The 21061-nt window shown below is 41.5% G+C and overlaps 2 protein-coding genes across 4 annotated transcripts in view; one reads left to right on the top strand and one right to left on the bottom strand.

Annotated features, from left to right (window-relative positions):
• The window catches only part of LOC138623400 (cytohesin-1), a 149695-nt gene that overhangs the window by 101919 nt on the left and 26715 nt on the right, over nt 1–21061 (top strand). The gene's annotated exons all lie outside the window — the stretch shown is intronic.
• fscn2a (fascin actin-bundling protein 2a, retinal) lies at nt 1305–6553 on the bottom strand. Its single transcript, XM_069702732.1, has 5 exons — nt 5562–6553; nt 2763–2919; nt 2090–2211; nt 1802–1969; nt 1305–1669 (listed from the first exon to the last, which is right to left on the bottom strand). The coding sequence occupies exons 1-5, from the start codon at nt 6382–6384 to the stop codon at nt 1464–1466; spliced, it is 1476 nt and encodes a 491-aa protein (XP_069558833.1). The 5' UTR covers nt 6385–6553; the 3' UTR covers nt 1305–1463.

A 21061-nucleotide genomic window follows, 5' to 3' on the forward strand; every position in this document is an offset into this window, starting at 1 on the left:
CAAAGTTAGGTGAGAAGATTGATATCAGTTTTAGTGGGATGTTCTTGGCTGAGACAGGAAGCAGAGGGTAGATGGACAGCCCAGCGCTGTCAAAGTTGGAACAACATGTTTTCCAACAACTCTGAAGAAAAGCAGTGTGCTGTCACATTGGAGCTGCATTTGACCAACAACCCATCGGCTAAAGTGAATACATTTAGCACTCATCACAGAAGAAATGAATTTGAATATTCCCATATGACTGTTACTATTCGAAGATTTCAAAGAGATTTTGCTCCATAATGGCATTTTTATAGGATGTTACTGTTGTAATTTCAGTAAGAAATCTTTGCTTTGTTTAAAAAAAAATATCTGATATCAAAATTCATCATATTTTCTCATCTTACTACCCAACTCTCAACATGAACACAGGGTATAAAGGGATAATAGAGTGCAGTGTGGATTAAGGCCCCTAGGCAGAACACCAGAGAAGCACTTTCTGAGTTCACACCAGGTACATTAAAAATTATGTGTAGTCCATCAAATGCTGTAAATATGCCCCCCTCCTTGGTTTGTTGCTTGTCCCTGTTATGGATATATATATATATATTTATATTGATAATCTTTGTTGCTGAACATTTCTGCTCTCTCTGTTGGACATCTACAGTGAATCACAAGATGTATTTCAGTGGTTGCAGTGAGCTTGACTTAAGTCTTTTTAGATTTACATTCTCAGAGGCCTGCTAGCCTGTCGTGTCCACTTCATTTGCTTCATATTGTTCTTTATGGAAGCTGTAAAACTTCCATTAAGATAACTGAAAGCACCACTGGCACCAGCCATTTGCTTTGCTTGCCTTGAAGACAGTGGTGCATTTTCTTTGCTTAGCAGGACTCTCGATGACCAAACTGCTCCTACAGAACGTGTCATGAAAGTAATGAAATTGTTTTAAAGCTTTAAACAAATGTAGACAGAAGTTGCATAAGTGAGACCCAGCAATCTAGCCACCCAAACCAAATGAAGCAAAGTTGTCCATAAATTAGTATCCCTCCTTCTTTTTTTAAAAAAAAAAAGTAAACCTAAGAATGCAGTCACACTAATTTGTTGTTTTCGGTTTGTTTTTACATTTATTTGTAGTTAGTGGGTGCTTTCTGAAAAAGAAAATAGAGTAGAGCAACAGCAGCAGAAAACTGCTTTTTTTTTTTTTTTTCAAATTTGTGAAATTCCTAAATATGTGTTGTTTGATGTTGGCATTTGTTGTCATTTGAAATATATCTAACATTCACGAGAAAAACACAACATCTTCCTAAAGTGTTCACTTCATCCCAATTAAAAAACAACAACAAATAAACCAAAAAAAAAACTAGGAGTGGGTACCTAGTATAAAAACCAGCAGGAAAGTATCTTGTCAGTTCGCTTCATATAATCTGATAAAAGCGTGTGCTGCACCTGTATCTCAGGCCCTCTTCAAAGACCCAGATTTAAGGGATCAGTACTCCCAGAGAGCAGATGCATCGACAGATGAACCATCACCCATCAGCGTGCCTCCCTGGTCTCCACGAACGTACTTGCCATTGGAGCCCTTGATGGCGATGCGTCCATGCTCCAGAAACTCAAGGAAAAAGTCCTCTGACTTTTCTCCATCTGAGCACACGAGACCACTGCTAGAGACGTACCAGAACTTTCCATTCACACCTGCAGAAGGACATGATCTGATTATTTTTCTTAAATAAAGACGTACATGCGTCCTTGTATGTTAAGAAAGGACACGGATATATTGAATTTATACAGAGATATGGTATGTTGTGTACACACAAAGACACTGACTTTTTATAATGTAGGCGCCATCATTGAACATCAATGGGAAGATGTCATAGACTGATCGATTTCCATCCAGAGTGTTAGAGTTCTTATGGTGACACACGAAGCCATTCTCTCCGCGAAGGATCAGCATTGGGCGGTTGATGAGTTTCATCAGGAATAATTCGCCTTCACCTGCAATCAAGGATAAATATGGTTCATCTGGTGTGGTGGGTTGACAAAGTTGTACCTATCAGCGGGAAATTCAAACAAACACAGCGCTGAATCTCAAGTCGTTTTCCAAAAAGCACTTACCCACTGTATCGCTGACTGCTGAGAGCTGCCCATTCTTCTTCGTACAAACATACTTTCCATTACTTGCTTTGAGTGCTATCCTCTGTCCTCGCCACTCAATGTCAAACATTGTGTTGACCTCTCTGGGGAAAAAAGATAGATGCTAAATCATATACAATCAAAGTACAAAACAAATAGAATAATACGATAGGATAAAAACTATTGAACCATACCTGTACTATCTAGCTACAGAGTATATGAGGGCGATTTAAACGTTCCAATACTTTTCCTGTTTCACACGAATGGAGTGCAGCACAGTGTTGCGCATGAAGCAAGAGAAAACAATAGCATAGCAATCCTGTGCTACATGTTTTTTTGTGACTCGGAGTCCATGTGAATTTGGACTTGACCAGAGCGCGCTTCAAATTTTGTGTAAAACTTTAGAAGTTGGCAATGGAGCACCTTGAAATGCTTTAGAAAGTCTACAGCAATGAAGCAGAATGAACCAGCATCATTTGAGACTCTCTGGAGAGGGATATTGTGGGTCAACCCCAAGCTCTAATCCACTGCGCAGTGCGTGCTGGATTGACCACAGGCACTGCGTCCACAAGCTGTCACTATAGCGGCCCCATCTTCTTACAGGTAAAAACTGACCAAGCTCCTCTTTCTAAGCTACCAGAGCTACTGTACTTACACTTCTGTGGCAGTTGACTGGATCTCTCCGTGAGTCACCAAAGTCCAGTAGGATCCTCCATTGGTCCGGAACATAGACTTTTTGGTTTCCTTATCTATCTCCATCTGGAAGGTCTCCATGTCTGTCTCCACATCCTGATTGGCTGAAATACTCACTCCTGTAAATAAGGGAAGACAAGATGGCAAGGATAATTGAGCCTTTGTTCAATTGAATTCATGGATCCCAATGTTGAATCCTCTTGAATGACATTTTACCTCTTCTTAAATGTCATTTACTTGTTCAAGCATCGCCAAAGAGATTTGTGCACATTATAAATCCAGAATGAATTATATCCATGCCTTCTCTGTTGTTGCAGCACATAATTGAGTGTGCTATCTGCATTGACTCATCCGAGGGTTCTGTCTGCTCGTATAGGTGGCAGGTATTGTTATAGGTCACACAGCTTTTGTCTTGATGCTATGAATTTCATTATTTAAATTAAGAACCTACTGAACTACTACTGAATAATTTTGGTTGCTTGATTTTCTACAATTCTAGTCCTTGGTTCTAGCAACACAAATGTCACAGGTGTTACCCATTCTAGTGGACATCACCATCTGAAGATGTCATAATGTGCCACACACAAATGTGCGGTGCTTTGCCAAGGCGTTGTTTCGAAATGCAGGGCTTGTAAGCCTCTACTTTGCCATCTTGCCATGCAAGGTCACATCCAAGTGCACATGCTTAAGTAACATTTAACCAATTCTAAGTTTATCTTTCATGGATTTATGTCATTCTTAATACTGTAAGTTCCCGTGTTTGCTAAGCTAATGGTTTATTTAAATTATTTTGGTTACACAAAATCCATTTCTTCAGTATAGAACATTCACACCTTGAAAGGTAAAAGGAGTCTTATTTGCTCCATTATCGATGAAACAAATCAGCTTAGTTTTGAGAAGTGGATTATACTTCAGCCTTGTTTTGAGGTTTGGGTGTTTTGCCAGATTTAGGGCAGAGGACCATTATAGCCCTCTGTGAGCCATTCACGTCCCCTCGTCGTGTTTCTTTTTTGAATTTTTGCTCTGAAGCAAATTCCAAGTGATCAGTTCATGTGATCTGTTTTGCATTAATAAAAGCAATCGTGTCAGTAAGGCTAAATTGAACACAGACCAACTAGTAACATTTGCTTTAAATTGGAGCTATCTTTCCAGTCACTTAGAGCCCATGCTCTCTGTGTATAAACTCGCTTTCAGCCAGTCTGGTGTTACATACTTTTAATCCACATGTATAAACTCTGTCTGGTGGGGTGTGTCAGGTGCTGAATACACAGACACATATAACAGAACTGTGTCGGCTGTAGTTCAAATTAGATGCCACAGAAATATCCTTCAACCTTTCTCTTAATCCCGTTACAACCCTAATCCCCAACAGTCACCCCTCCACCCTTCCTGTTCATTCGCTTGCTGTAATTCCCTGAGTGGTGAAATGCAAATCTGCACTGCAGGGCCCACTAAGCAGCTTTTAGTGCCTTGTTCCTTAAAAAACGTGGCGCTGCCACAAGGCCAAACACTACAGTTGAAAATAAAAGTCTTTGCCCTATATTATGAAAATGCAGTGCCAGGTTGCTGAATTATTGCCTTGATCGTGACATTTTTTAATGCAGAATGCTATTGCATAACAATGCATAATAATTACTGCAGTCTATAGTTAGCCTGAGAATCCCCTTTCCACAAATATGCTGTAGTAGTGCATATGCATATGCATTATAGAGCTGGTTTACAACTACAAAAGATTTGCAACAGTTATTGTTTTAATTGAATTTTAAAGCTTTAAAAAGCTGCAACAGAACACAGTTTGATCACCTGTCCTCCAACACTTGCATATTTATGCAGGACAGAACAGTTCCCCTCATGCAGGCTGAAAAGAGGCCGGGCTGTAGCCGCTGCCACTTTATTGCCTCACTAGCAAACCATAGATCCACATAATAACATAGCTTCTCTCGATGGATGGCAGTAAAGAGTGAGTCGTTGCAAGGTTTAAAGTCCATTGCTGGTAATTGACACCCCTGGTGCCATGGAGTCATTTGCACACTGCTTAATCTTCAATGGACACACAATGGAAATGACAAAGCCCATTACCACAATTACCTCCACTATGTATGGCTGTCAACCATTCTGGGTTCAACATTAGGACAAAAATGCCAACGCCTTCTTTCCTTGGCTGGTAAATGTAATGATTTAGTTATTGTAGCGTAACTATGAAGATTCATTTAAATAAACCAAGGCCACCTTATGTTAAAATGATTCACATTTACTATCGTGTAATATTTGAGTTTACTTGACATCCACAACACCCACAATTGAAACTGCTCTACTCTGAAATGAACTGTATTTGTCAAAAGGCCAACCATGTACTATTGTGCTATTCTGCTGAGCTATGGGTCGGACTAACTCAATACCTAACCTGCAAAATCTTTGAAGCAATCGTGCAAGGATACAGAATATAAGACTAACTTTGAGATGATTATTGATCTCAAATCGGCTCTATCTGAAAGATCGGTATCGCAAAAACCAGAGAAAGTGAAAATGAACTCTAATCAAAAATCACTTGCAGCAGCTGCACAGTTTGAAATCATAGTTCAGAAAATAACTGCAAAGTCCCGCACCCTTTAAAAGTTCTTGAGTGCTTAATGCTGGATTAAAGAAGATCAACACACCAGTTCATTTTCTGTATGAAACTGTTAAATTGTGCAAATATCAAACTCTTATTTAGAGAGAAAAGCACACTTTATTTCTCCAGACTGCAGAGCAGGTTATTTACCTTGCTTTACAGAGACGAATCTCTTGTTGGCAGCCTGAAAAACTACTTGTGGGTGACTCTCCTCGAGATCAAACAGCTCATCTTTTCCAGGCTTGGAGCATCGGCCCGAGCGCAGCGTTCCTGTGGGTCCCACTGGGGTCAGATATTTCCCATCACAGTCCTTAAAGGCCAGCTTGCCAGATTTCAGCTCCAGTGTGAAGCTAGTTGTGTTACTGTTCTCCATCACCAGTTTGCCGCCGTTGCTGAGAAAGCGGCTGTCACAGGTCTTCAGGCTGTATTTGCCGTCCAGGTACACCAAGGTGACCAGAGAGTCCACTCCCCAGGGAATGTTGCTGTCCACTGAGATCTCTCCATCTGAAGCAGACAGATGGGCATAGCGCTTTCGTGCCACACTGAGCAGGCTGGCCTGTGGGTGTAAAGCCAAATGGACGGCCCACAGCTCTTGCTCCCCAATGGCTTGGGCAAAGCAGGACAGATAGTCAGCCGAGCCTCCAAAATATCGCAGGTAAGGCTCTGATTGCAGTGCCCAGCGACCATCAGACTGGGGTACAATAAGGAAACGGCACTCAGGTTGAGGCTTCTCTGCCCCACACATGATTTTACCATCTTTGTCGGAGGCTAGATAGCGTCCCAGGTGGCTGCGGAGGAACACTACCTGGCCATCTTGCTCATCCTGCTCTAAGGTCCAGATCTGTTTCTTCTTCATGCTGGTACCTGAGGCGTTCACCTTGAAACCGAAGGCCTCAGCTGTCAGGTAGCGGTTCCCATAGTTGATGAGGCCAAACTGCAGCTTCAGAGCCCGGTTAAGTCCGTTTGTGGGCATGCTTGAACAGGCCACACGTTAAGATTGCGAGTAGAGCGGTTTAAGACGAACAAGGGAAAGGGCAACGAGGGAAAGCAGGCATGAGACCGAATAGCAAAAATAAGATGCTTGATTTTTCTCCTCTTCTAGCTCGCAAGTTGTGAAATAACTCCACTTATCTTCCTTGATGGGTTGTTTGGTGTTCCTTCCTTCTCCTGTCACTTTCTCTCTCTCTCCCCAGAGGGTTTGCACAAGCACTTGCTCTCGGTTCCTTAATGCGTTAGGATTAAAATCAGCAGGACACAGCACCTCAATCCAACAAGCCGCTGACGTCACGTACCAGTGCACCAACTGCAAACCTCCCCTCCTCCCTCTACCTCTCCAGTAAACCGTCAGTGCAGCTTCACTGTCTATCTCCTTCATATCTTTCTTTTCCCCTTCACTCCTGTCTTCCTTCCTTGTAGATCACGCTGACACAGTAATTTGTCAACCAGACTCCTGTTGGTTTCTCAATCTCATATTTGGGCCCATATACTAGTAGCCACGCTATCCACCTTGAGGATTATCCTCAATTTGATCTGCTGGTGAAACACAGTCTAATTGGAAAATGTCCAGAGATCAAAGGTGCTTTTCGTTGCTCCCCACTGCTTTTCCTTCTCCTTTGATTCCCCTCGCAAACACTTTTTTTTTTTTAGCTCAGATTAATTCGGTTTTTCATGTCGCACATTCTGATAAACATGTCTTATCCATTAAAAAACACAGTATTCTGTCTTGTTAAAGACTTGATGTAGAGATTAAAATTGTATTCACAAAGCATCTTTTTTTACATTACATTTTACATTGCGTGTTGATGTTCATAGTTCAATACTATGCGTGCTTCAAGTTCTTAGAGATATTTACATTTTTTTAAGTCAGTGAGCTTAGGTAAGAGGAATTTGAATAGCACACATTTGAATGTAAGATCATTTGCCTTTGCTTACTTTCACGTTGGTTGCTTCTCCACCTTATTCTTTCCAATCCTTCCTGTCCCTCCTCTGTTACTCCATCAGTCAATTAATAATAGAGGACTCTACTCAAAGGTCATAGTCACCCCATGACCTTTGTTACAGTGCACGCTAAGATAAACCTTTGTAAGAGCATTACCACCCTCTTTCACAGGTTTTCGAGGATGTTGAGTGTAATGCTAACCAGGATTTCTGTTGTAAATGGCAAATCCACAAAAGGATATGATTTTGATCTACTATACAACACAAAATCCTTAGTATTGGGTTTTAACTCTTCTAAATAATATTCCATGGTAAATGCTTTCATCTATTAGCCTTGACATCTAAGAGTGATTAGCATGGAGATCCCAGACCACCCTAGGGGGTTAACCCACCAATGTTAAGTTAAGGACAAACGTTTGGTAACAGTCCAAACCGAAGCAGAAACCATTTCTGGAGCACAAACATACAGGATGCAGAATGTCACTGTTGCTACAGCAGCTAAAAGACAGTATTTATTTTTATTGAGGTTTAATTGATAAAATCACTGTCACACAGGCTGAGAAGATATTTGGAAAGAGATATCTTGAGTTCAACAACACTTTGACTGCTTTCCAGGAGGTAAATTGTGAAAATGTACCCTCATATTTAAATTATATTGCATCTCCTCCATCTTGGAACAACTACTGTAGACACAAATTGTGTTTCTGACAAGGTTACATAATACACAGAGCACTTTATTGTAAAGCAAATCTAAACCCTGAAGCATCTAATCGGCAAACCTCTTTTACCAATCAGTGTGGGGATTAACTGGAGGACCCAAAACTCATTGGAGGGGTTATGAGCTAAGCTCCAAAACCCACCTGGTATCACACCAAAGTGTGTAATACACCTGTCAACCCACTAGAGGATACTGTGTCAGTGTCATGTTTGCCTCGAGGAGATATGAAAGGTGAGGTGCCTTAAGTTTAGGCACCAAAAGTCATGTGGTTAGGGTTGGGAAAGATATTGGTTTCGGTTCAAATGAGTAATTTTGGGTAAGTGACGTCACGTAAGTTACTTAACATACATTACGCAAGTTAAATACCTTACTTTATGTAAGTAACACATTTTTGTTACTTAAAAGAAATCCATGTTTACTTGTGCTTTCTCATGGACTCAAAAAAAAGTATGACATTTACAAATTTACAAATTTAATTCACAATCCGAGGCCAGTGGCATGTACAAAGTAAACAGTTTTGAAAAAAATCAGTCCATCATAGCGATGGACCAGGTCAAAGTCCTGTGTTTGTTCCATCCCACCACCCCTGACCTCCTCTATACGTGGACTTTATCACTCTTTGTCCTTCGTCACATGACTTCCTGCCGCGATGTCAAACCTGGGTGCACTCTCAGGCCTTGCGGTGATACTGGGCTGTCCAAAAGAAATTTGCATAATGTGTTGTTTGTCCATGACTGGAAGCAAAAGAGGTTTTAGCTGTTCCGAAAGGCCACACTCAGAGGTGGGGCATGATGTGATGGCTAACATTACTAGATATGGGCATAACAACTGTGGGGCAGAGCCCACAAACTCCAGTGTTAAAAAGGTGTGGAGGTGGAAGGAGCTTCAGGTGAAGCATTCTGATTCAGGAGGAGACTAATTGCTGGGTGTTGCCATGGTGATATGGAAGTTTTCTGCAGCAAAATATGAAATTAATGTCAGACACATTCTTTTGTTGATAAAGTGTGCAATGTAATTGCATATAGCATCATATAGTATCAATTCAAGAAATATACATATACAGACAAGTCCACTGTGGATTGCATTCATGTACGGTACTCCAGCTAGCTGCATGTGCTTTGTTGGATTTTAAATTTCATTTGAAACAACCTGTTGTCTTTATGTGGCAGCACATTTCTGCCTAAGCTAAAACATTCATTTTATCAGTCAAAAGCCACTATTTCAAATGTTCGTCAGGGAAGCCCCATTTCTTATAACTTTATAACTAACAAATACAATTAACAAGAAACTCTGTGTAATTTTAATTTCGTTCTTTTAACTTGACAAAACATTAATTTGTCCGCTGATGCCCTGAATCAAATATAATGTACATTATTTTTCATGTGTTTTCACCCTATGTTCACTGGATGGCAGCCTTGCCTTGTATCAGCACATATTGGTGGTTTACTTTGACAGTACAGGTGATGATCATTAATAGATGCAAAATATTGAACCTAATCCAGTGTCATCTTGATGACGTTTATTTACAGAAAACAGTGGAAATAAAATAAATAGCAGTGTATTTAAGTCTACGATCCTGAATCCATTGATCCACCTATTTGTTTATGCAAAATTGTTAATTCCATCATGACATAGTAAGCAATGAAATAGTAATGACAGTGTCAAATACAGTATTGTGTCAGTACTGCGTAACTGTGAAACAAATGTTATGACTGTCAATAAATTATATGCAGAATTTAGCAACTGGAGGTATTAAGAAAACGTGCAATAAAATACTTTCTTAAAAGGACAATAAACCAATTTTACCAATCATAAATATTACACGGTCTGCGAAAAATACTTGTGCTTTGCCTCTGTAGAAGCTTTGTCGTGTTAAAATTCGTTTTAACAGAAATCCCTTGGAATTTGATATGGTCTGAACAAAAGCTCCTTGTGCCAGTAATTATATTACAATTCGGTTGCCAAATGTAATAATGCCAGTTTGGGAAATTTCCCTTTCAATTAACTTTGCAATTTTGACATTGAAAATTAGTTTGAATGATTTTTAAAAAGTGCAAGTTAATGAATACACGTCAATTTATTCAAATGCAGAGCAGTGCTTTTGTAGTTGATAAAGCTGATAGATGTCCAGTAGATGGCAGTGTTGACTATTGATTGCAAATAGTTTGTTTTTTCTTAACATTCTGATTTATGCATTTTCACTTTATTACTGTGAGGTATAAAAGAGTTGCTTGGCTGGTTGAACATAAACCAAAATCTGAATTGATTAATGGTACAGTGCTGCAAATTGGTTGGAGGTATATGAAGGGATGAACTAAGTTTTCCACTCCTTCTTCATCTTATACAAAACAGAGAAGAACCGTGTTGTCAGTGATATACCATGAGTCTCAGATGATACAAAAAGAAAATATTAAACTCATGAGGACAGTCTTTCTCATGTCCTTCAGATGCCCTCATCCCTTTAACTCTGATTGCCTGGCATTCTAAACTTAAGAGGTCGTCATTTAAATTGTGGTGGTCCAGCAGGCATGCCAATCATAAAGACAGTCATAAATGTCTATTTGTTTTCCTCCCTGTCTTTCTCTCTCATTGTTTTTCTGTCTCTACTGTTCCTTTATGCTTAAATGCTTGTGAGAAAAAAAAAAAAAAAAATACATAAGATAGGATAAATGAAAGAAGTTGGTTACCTGCAAATATATGCATATGCACACATGTGCATACATGCACTCACACACAGATCAAATGGTGAGCCGAGGTCTGGCCCTGGGGCATGAACATAGATTAATGTGCCCAGCATGATTATTTCATTTATAACTGTCCTGGACCTTTTCAGATAAGACCATTTTTCAGGTTGCCATCCATTAGCACCTTTAGACTGCATCTATTAGCCCGCCAAGCACTCAGAGCGCCATTTAAAGGGCTAGCACCCTTCCCCGTTAAGCTTGCATTGTAAAGCACTCTCAGAGAGGAGCCAAGGTTGTACGGTGGAAAACTGAGCCGAGCTATCTCCCAAAGGACTAAGGTGCAAATGTTTTAAATTATCAGAAAAATGACACTCAGGTTACCCCAGAAAAAAAACACTCGGGATGTGAAGACAGTGCATCCATTTAGAGTGAAATGTCATCAGACAGGAGATTTCACTAATTCAAGTGAGCTTACTTCCAGACAAAGTCAATGCTGGTACATTTTCCTTGTGAGTTTTAGAAGTTATCGTTTCAACATGTATAAATCTATTGCAGTCTCTTTTGTAAGTTTGTGTCCTTGAAGTCACTGAGGGTTCATTAAAAAAAAATGCTAACTGTATGACAAGTAGAGACACTTCTCATGTCCTATAGCAACACTTCTCGTCCTACATACTGGATGCAAATGTCCTTTCTTTGCTCTCTTGTGCTCCCATTGGACCCTCCTGCTACCCCCTCTGAAACCAGCAGAGGAAAACGGCGTGACACGTGCAGTAAAAGTAAAATGTAAAATGGCTGCCTTGCCTGGGTTTCTCCTTCCTCAGCAGCTTGGTACTCACTGAACCCATTAATCCAGGTGTTCGTTCATTCATCTACAGGATGATCCTCCCACAGGCCGTTAACGGCTCACCCTGCTGTGGTTGCCCAGTCTGGCTCTGGTCCTGTCCCTCTCTCCTGCTCCTGTACCCAGTGTTAATAGGTCCTGGTCCTATACCAATGTAATTGGGACTGCCAATAAGCCAAGTGTGGGCAGCCATATAAATGAGCCTCGGTAAATGTCAGGCCTTGTGATACCTAATTGTAATGCTACATTTGTTTTGTAGGCTGCCATTTGTTTTTAGAGTGACCCAAACTTGTTAACCCCCCCCCCCCCCCGGTCACCACCTGAAAAAAAAAATCTCAAAGGAGTAGTGACAGATGAATGCAGCAAGAGAAGGTAATGTCACATAACTTGAAGTTGCATTGCTGTCAGTGCAATACATTATGGACAAAGATACCTCGTCTCTCAGGCACGGCTGCTTGTAAATAGGTAAGCAATTAAATTTCTCATCAATTAAACTGCAGGCTGGTGGACGCTCATCAGCTGAGTGCAGACTGGGCTCTTGTTGCGATGCAGACAGGGTGAGCTTTAAGCGACAGGAACGCTCATGTTAATGTCATCCATGGCTCACTGGCTCTGACATCAGGTCTAATATGAGGCCTCAGCTGCTGCCATTCTGACAATTCAATGTGTCTTTCATAAAACAAGAAGGATCTTGTGAATTAGAATGGCAGGTATGTGCGTCTGTCTGTAAAAATGTGCTTGTGTGTTTGTGTGAGTTAATGTCTAGGTGGATGTGATCTTGCATGCGCAGCTAATACTAACTTTGCTTGTGTGTGTGTGTGTGTGTGTGTGTGTGTGTGTGTGTGTGTGTGTGTGTGTGTGTGTGTGTGTGTGTGTGTGTGTGTGTGTGTGTGTGTGTGTGTGTGTGTGTGTGTGTGTTTTGTTTGTGCCTGTACGTGTGTGCGCGTGGCTACACAGCAATTTATGTGCAAACACATGTGTTTCAGCATCTCCACATGTTGGTCCGCTCACTTAAAGCTTTATATACAAGCTCTCCCTTTCGCAAGAGCCAGACATACGTTGTACTGCTCATTTCTCCCCTCTCGCTTTTTACTGCATTCCCACACGCAGAGACTGTAAAAGAGAGTGATTTACACACAAGCGAATAAATACTTTGAGCTGGCAATACAGTCTATGCATTATACCCCTCCTGTGCTGATTCAGAAAGCTTTAGTTAGCCTCCGGTTCCTTAAGAGGGTCAGAGGAGCATGTGTGTTTAACGTCCCAGCAAATTCTGTTATTATAGTAACCAGGGGGTAAAAAAAACAAAACAAAAAACCAATGAAATATCCAAAACAGTGCATGTACAGAACCTTAGGGATCTTTACTGGAATGTAAAGCAAAATATCATTTTCACCTTTTTAATAAGGTAAGATGATTACAAAAGGGGATGAAAAATGCTGTGATGGCTACTTACTTGCAGCAACATGGGAGTTGAGTTTTGGCGCTAATGGAAACGGCTAGAAGGCAGCAGTTTAGGTCAGCAGGTGAAATAGTGGGGACAACGTGGGAAGAGAGAGTGATAAAGAAAGGAGAGAGAGCCCTTATTATGTAGTGTGAACTCAGCCAAGCTGTACGTCCAACGTCTGTCTCCATAAGCCCTGAGCACTTGCTATGTGTTCATCTCCACGGAGAAATGCCATTTGTCCTCGCAGGCGCGCGCACACACACACACACGCACGCACGCACGCACGCACGCACGCACGCACACACACACACACACACACACACACACACACACACACACACACACACACACATTCCCCTCAAACAGACTTCCGCAGCTTGTCTGACAAATTGAGCACATTTGTTCACGGGAGAAATTTTCATTGAGCAACTGGGTCTTCTCTGTGTCTCCTGTTGTTTCTCATTCAGAGGTTTCCTCCCCTCTTTCTCAGTCTGCGGTAGATTGTTTACAGCAGGAAGTGCCTGGCATCCTGTCACTTGGCATTGGGAGACAGTGACTTGGCCGGGGCTGGGAGCCCAACATCATTCACAGTCCCTGTGCCTGCTTCAATATAATTCATGTGCTTTTGGGAGACATCCTTACCGGAATAGAGAGCATTTTTGTTGATTATTCCGTCTGTTTTTGATTACATCCTGGCTGGCCTCTGAGAGCTGCTGGACAATTTAGCTATCATTCCAAGATGGGTTAATGAGGCCCGGGCTGTAGGTTTATGTTGTGGTTCAAAACAGTAGGTTGGCACACAGTTTTAGTTGTTACAGCAATGATTACCGCTTAGAAATGTTTGTGTGGTATTTCTCTTTTGTGTGTGTATGTGTGTGTGTGTGCGTGCGCGTGCGAACATGCAAGTTTGTGTCAAATTACAGATTTGTGTATTCTCAGCAAACATAGCAGCATGGCTCTAGGGATGGGAATGCCAGTCCGCCACTTTGGTCTAATCTGGAATATCTCAACATCTTTTTTGTAGGTTTACTCTAAAATTAAAAAAAAAAATTGTTTGAACATTGAAGGCCTCCAGGGAATATACCCAACTTTGCTGATCCCCAGACATTTTGAGATTTTAGAGAAAAGTCTAGTGTTGAATGGACTGCCATTAAATTTGGTACATTCATGATACCCAGAGGAATCTTAATGACTGTGGTGATTACCTGCCTTTTCATATCAAGCCACCAACAGCGACAAAGACTCCTTTTTTTTTTTTACCTTTCCTGTTAAATACATATATTTGAAGGATTGGCACATTTTGCGCACACTTTACTAGTTTCCCGACAGTGTGTTCGACTGACCACCTGCATTTTCTTTTAACATCGAACAGTGAGTGAAATGTCTCAACAGTTGGATGGACTGACATGAAATTTGATCCACACATTCATATCCCCGATCCCCTGACTTAAACTACAGCACCATTTTCAGAAGAAAATTTCAGTTTGTCCAGTTATTTCATTTTTGACACACACACACACACACACAAAAACACCCTGCAGTCACAGGTGACTGGTCATATGAGTTGATTAATTTTGTGGCTAACTTAAAGACAGGCCAAAAATGAAAAGTAGTTGTGCAGGAGTCTGTATTTGTAAAAAGATTGTTCATTAGGGAAGAAGCTCCTTTCTGCAAAACTACATGTGAACTGACTGCTTCTATAATTTCAAACACTCCATCAGCTCCAACATAGTGAAACGTCTTCTCTCCAGCAGATTGAGTCACATCTGTTTCAGCTGTCACTTTCATTCATGTCAGAATAATTTAAGCTGATCAATTTAATATTTTTAACCAGGCCCTTCACCATTTGGATTTGTAGCTTTTGAAAAATATACTGTGTCAGATTAATCAGATGTTAGAGACGTTTTTCAGTGTGTCAGATGCTGATTAATGAACATTTAGGTAGAGAAAAGTATTGGATTTGACTCATTATAAGCAGCTACCCAGTGACAAAGTTATAAGTCATTAGATGTTTAATCCATCTCATGACTGTTTGTCCAGGCCAGTTCCTGTTGTTTATCCAGCTGTGTGATGTCACAGTAAAAGAGAGGATATTGGTGTCTTCGAGGTGCAAACAGAATTGTTGCCGTTTGACCCTCAAGATGGATGTTGCATGATCTGAATAGTGCTAGCTTCTGCGTAAGCACTCCAATTGCTCTCTGCTGAAGTGCTAAGCCTGCTGGGGCTGTTTGTGCTGGGTAAGCTTGTATTTCCTTGAGCATGCACCAGCTGTCAGCAAGCACCACAACTGTATGTGTTTTTGTATGTGTTTATATGTTCTTAGACTATGGACCGTACAAGTGTGTTACAAGCTACGACTGGCGGCACAAGTCGAAACCATTTGTTGTTTTAAGTCTACAGCAGCAGTGAGCTACTAAAAGGCTGGCAGTCTCTTATTAAGGAGCTTTTAGACAGTGTAATTATATTCCAAAAGCGTTTGTGCGAGTGTATTCTTATGTTAGCACATGAGTGTACATGCAACTTTCCCAGGGGGGGCTACCTGATCCTATTACATTGTCCACCACACATCAAAGGGTTAAGAGCTGTCTGCCTCTGTAGTCATTAAGCTCACTCTTAGCCACAGTAAATCAACGCTGTGCCGCAACAGCTGCTCTGATCACCTATTAAAACTTCCATAATGTGCTGTGTGTAGAGAGTGGGGCCTGTAAGCTGACACTGGCCAATAGATCCAAGATAAAGGCCATATTATGCCTCTGATCTGGTTCCTCTATAGTCATCATAGCAAGGGAAATGTAGCTGAGCGAGGAGAGATGACAACAAAACCTTGTCATTAAAGGACAACTGCCACAAAGCTTGGAACTGTGCAGGATTCAAAACGGATATGCCCTGTACTGTAGATGTATTTAAATCTATAGGCACTAGACTATCAATATTTAGCACATTTGGTCGAAGTCTTTAAATCTTAATACATTTAAACCTGGAGATTTACCAAGAAAATGCCTGGTAGCAGCTGAGAAAATACTTAATTTCATATGATTAGAGTTTTAAATTAGAACTCTGTAAAAGGTGTACACAGATATAGAATACATAAACCTATTTTGAAAAAAAAAAGTCATTGTACTTTCATGATCAAATGAGAAACATGCAAATAAATCTAAACAGTGATGGCTTGGGTTTGCAGCAGAAGACTCGACCACAAGCAACCTTTTTCCACTGATCTCGACTGGGAAATTGTGTGGAAATCAATAGCAGGACCATCTAGCTGGACTACTGTCAGTCTGTACAGAAGCACACACTCAGGAGGTTGGCCTCCATGGAGACACAAACAGGGCATGATACTACCCTCAGGTGAATTCTCTGTGTGGCTCCGCCACCTGAATTGGTCCACTTAGGTTTCATTTTCTTTCTTGTCTACACCTTTCCTTTTTCTTTCACTTTCTCTCCTACTGTTCGGCTGCGGACCCCGAGCCCGACTTCTCTATCACTTTCTTTCACTCACTCACTTCCTGCGTCTCTCCCACTGACAGGTAGCGTGGCAGAAAAGTGAGAGAAAATATAAGGTGAAATTGGGTCTCTATACATAACAACTGTCACAGGGCATTCAGGGGATGGATGCTGATGTGCCCCTGCCAAGGCTGTAGAGATGTTTGTCGGTTGATCTCATAGCGCGGCCCGTGCATGCTCTTCCCTCTCCTCTGCCTGACAGTATTTCTTCTCTCCTTTTTTTCCCCTCCCCACCTCTTTTTGACATTCTCTCTTCTGTTCTTCCTCACTCACATTTGCAGATTGTTTTCCAGCATCTTACCTCTTTATTAAACAGACCATATATAGATGCGTTTCCTGCATCACAAGGTACATTTAGTGCTTTGAGTTTGTTTCGAATTTAGTACACCAACCCCACTGGATTTGTTTGAAGAAAATGAGAGATGTCTCCAAAATGTCTGATCAAAGCCTGGCTTAGTTGCCCAGGGGCTTCAACTCATGTTGATAAGATGTCCAAGTGCCAGTCATGGAGCTTATGACTGCCTAGTATCTAAGCAGATTGTATATTTTTAAAGTGCTAGATATAAATGAGGAGGAGAGTAGAGCAGAGCCATCCAGTGAAGGACATGGATGTGTTTAAGAGCTCTGGCAACCGGCGCTGGAGGTCTGGCAGCTGGGCAGAATTCTTTTATATCCTGCTATGACAGGCATTTTCATACATACACACAGGCATGCATGCATGGGTTCAAGCTCTGTCTCTCTTTCTCTGTAAGTCTCTCTCTTTAATACGCTCACTCAGCACTCGTGCCATTATACACACTGATATCCCTTTTCATCATGGGTGAGGCTATTACAGAGCTGGTCTAGATAGGAGGTTGTGTGTGTGTGTGTGTGTGTGTGTGTGTGTGTGTGTGTGTGTGTGTGTGTGTGTGTGTGTGTGTGTGTGTGTGTGTGTGTGTGTGTGTGTGTGTGTGTGTGTGTGTGTGTGTGTGTGTGTGTGTGTGTGTGTGTGTCTGAATGCATGTCTTCATCACCCTGAGAGGTCTGTGGTGAATGTGCAGTAGTGTATCAGTTGTTTTGACCACCTGCAACCCAGGATAGGGGAGATTTTCTTCTTTGTGTCTCTTCTTTTTTCCAAGCCAGCGACAGCCGTGGCCGGAGGCATTATATTTTTGGGTTGTCTGTACGTTTCATGCTCGCGAACATGATATTTCAGGAACGCCTTGAGAGGATTTCTTCAAATTTTCCACAAACGTTCACTTGGACTCAAGGATGAACTGATTTGGTAGTCAAAGGTCACAGTCACCTCAACTCCATTCCATTATTGTGAACGTGATAGGTCAGGAACGCCTTGAGGGAACTTCTTCAAATGTGGCACAAACATTGGATGACCTGATTCAATTTTGGTGGTCAAAGATAGGCTCATTGCTTCATTACTGTTGGCTTCCTTGAAGCATTTCAAGGATCTCCATTGAAGATTTCATGAGTTTGGTGCAAAATTGTACGTGTGCTCTCTGCTCATGTCCACAGAGAAATTGCAGATGTGATTGACCAGTGCTCATACAAATGTGTAGAACTGATGAAGATCAAGCTATGGATCTTGGAATATTTGCTCACAAAGATTATAACTCCCCCCTTCTCTGTGCATGTCTTGGTGATGCACACCGTTTGTACACAACAGGAGCAGTCTTGGAACTTTTTCATTCACCCTGGTAATGTTCTGCAGCCTGTTCACTTCTCTGCAGAAGTATATAAATTGTTGTCACTTTAAGCTATTTTTTTGCTCTACATAAATTCAACAAACAAAAAAGGGGAAAGGACAGATGCAGAAAGGTTGAGTGAAAATTGGATGAGCTACTGCCAAAAACAATGATCAAAAACATACAAATTAAATCAGAGTCCATGTAAGTCATAGACAGTAGGATCTCTAGCCCTTTGGTCAGTGATGTACCGGCCTGTTTGAAACATGGATGATGTTTGTGGATTGGGCACCGTATATATTTAATATAGCAGCATGAAGTGGTCATTTGTTATTATTCAGTACATTTAAAAATGAAATTTCACCATTTCTGTGTAATTTACTTTAAGAAAGTGGAATTGGGGTTGACACTTGATGCCATGTAAGACAACCGTAATCTTACATGTACATAAGCACAACATGAGAAGAAGAGATAAGACACACACACACACACACACACACACACACACACACACACACACACACACACACACACACACACACACACACACACACACACACACACACACACACTGATCCCCGTTCACATATTAGCACTTGTATCCATGTGAAGGAACATACTGTATAGACCAAGACAGGCTCATATTCCTCCAGCCCGAGGCAGTTGCTATTGTATTGTGATGAATGGAGTGTCTCCTGTCCCTGTAGCCACAGGGCACTGCAGTGGTCCTCTGGGAGCGTGTGGATGCTTGGTGGCCGTTCTCCTCAGTTTCCTGTCTCCTGATTCAGCACCAGCTGTGCACACCAGCAGGAAAAAGAACCCGCAAAGGGTAAAAATAATTCACTGGAGATTCATGGTATAGCATGACCCCAAGGCAGTCGTATAGACAATAGTCTTCCTTTTACCTGACAGTAAGCCAGGCAAAGTGTTTCGGAGGAAGGATCGCTGTGCACTGTAGGATAATGGCCGCGATGGATGATGTCATGTAGGAGCAGGATACAGAGGATACCTAAAGAGAATGTACCAAAATGACGAAAATGCAGTTTGTTTTGTAAAGATGACGTAACATAAAAATAACTGTTTCGTTGTGAGGATGTTTGCGCCAGTTTATTCTGGATCATCTGGATATGATTGTTGCTTGTTTGAAACCACCACAGAGCTGTATCCCATACGGAGACACTTAATCAAAAGCTGAACTTGGCAAATTTGTCTTGCGGTTTGAAGACAATCTCTGAAAGTTGCCCTGGCTGACTCTATGCCCAGAAGCCACTCTGGCATTGAAGGAGACTGAGCTTTATGGCAACGACAGCAGGCATGCCAGCGGAGGCAGGCATCGTGGTAGCGACCATGGTGGGCTGTCAGAGGGAGCTGTGTGGCAGCGCTGTCTGGTTAAAGTGCCTGCTCTCTCCCTATAATGGAACAGCTGTTTGGAACGTAGTGTGCCGGGGCGCTGGAGCACAGAGTAAATAGAGGAGAAGAGCAATGTAAACATAGATGGGATAGTGGGAGCTGCTTCTCTGCTACTGCGAAAAGGGGGTAAACACCCCAGAGAACCAGACGGAGGGGTTGTCAACACAGGAATGCACAAACACCACTACACAGGAAGGTGTGGAAAGAAAGGGGGGCGTCTATTGTGAAAGAACTTAACCATTATGCAGCCTCAGCTCCTGTACAATATCTGACCTATTTGTTTTTATTTTTGATGGGACCGGACGATTACAACAGTTGAGACAAGAATCCCTGCAGCTACCATTCACATTTTCTCATATTTTAAATCTTAACACTAGCCTATATGTTAATTATTAACCTGTGCCTGGATTTGATTTGATTTTGGGTGTAACTGATTAATTATGCTCCTATCTGATCTTCCTCTTAAGACAGCCAAAGGTCTTTCTTTATTATTTATGAGCTATAGAGCGTTTCCAGCTGTCCTGCACTTACAAATGGGATAGTACAAGGCGGCGCCTGACCCCTTTTATGACAGGCTGTATTTTTTCCTGCTATTGTTAGGTCAGTTGAGTGCTGCGGACAGTGAGACAAAAACCACGGCTGTTTGCACAGTATCGTTTTATATCGTGACCAGAGGGACACATGAAGACATATGTGTGAGATAAAACCCAGATTCACAGAAGTGTGGAGGTTGATTTAGGAGCGACAAGTGACAACCAGCCCTGGTCTGACTGACAAACAGACTCAGCTGCATGCTGAACTACCCTCATCTTCTTTCTCTTTTCCATAGCTAGGTCGTGTGCAAAAAGTTGAGGCTGGGAAAGATTTGATCTTTCGGATTACCTTTTATAAACTGTAACCATCTCCTGATTACACTGTATTCTGTGATTGCTGCTCAGCCGGGTAAAAAGTTTGAGACCATGTGGCTACTAGATTTCCCCTTTTTACCCCGAGTGGACCATCCACTTTAAACTGTTTACTCATAGGGACATGCTGGTTTCTCCTTTCTGGACATATCCTCACTTTTCATTTTCCTTCATCAATCATTTATGGACTTAACTGAAGGAAATACACAGAAAAGAGGAATGATTTGGGATAAAAAAAAATTTTTTTTTTTAAAAACAAACACAAAAAACAACCCACAAACAAAAAGAGTTAAAAGCCTGACAATGAGTCATGCATTTGTTATTTTGTCGCTGCCATGTAAACAAGTTGGCAACATTACATCAGAGTTTGTGCACAACATATGTAGCGAGGAGCAACAGTAATCCCATGTAATACTGTGAAAAGCTCTTTTAGCATAGCTGATACAGAATCTTTACAAGCCACTAATAATGAGCAACAGAGAAATGGATTAGGGGTGGCATAGCTGGAACTGAGCCACAGTAAG

This window comes from Brachyistius frenatus, unplaced genomic scaffold (assembly GCF_029030835.1).
Source record: "Brachyistius frenatus isolate BFR_SWC_R1_liver_20210118 unplaced genomic scaffold, ASM2903083v1 Contig_43, whole genome shotgun sequence".
Lineage (NCBI taxonomy): Eukaryota > Metazoa > Chordata > Actinopteri > Embiotocidae > Brachyistius > Brachyistius frenatus.

Excerpts from the sequence above, each read along its gene's own strand:
- fscn2a (XM_069702732.1), bottom strand. The coding sequence starts at position 6,384 with ATGCCCACAAACGGACTTAACCGGGCTCTGAAGCTGCAGTTTGGCCTC. Across the intron at positions 1,970-2,089 it reads AGCAGTCAGCGATACAGTGG|GTGAAGGCGAATTATTCCTG; the intron begins GTAAGTGCTTTT and ends CCTTGATTGCAG. Across the intron at positions 1,670-1,801 it reads TGGCGCCTACATTATAAAAA|GTGTGAATGGAAAGTTCTGG; the intron begins GTCAGTGTCTTT and ends GTCCTTCTGCAG.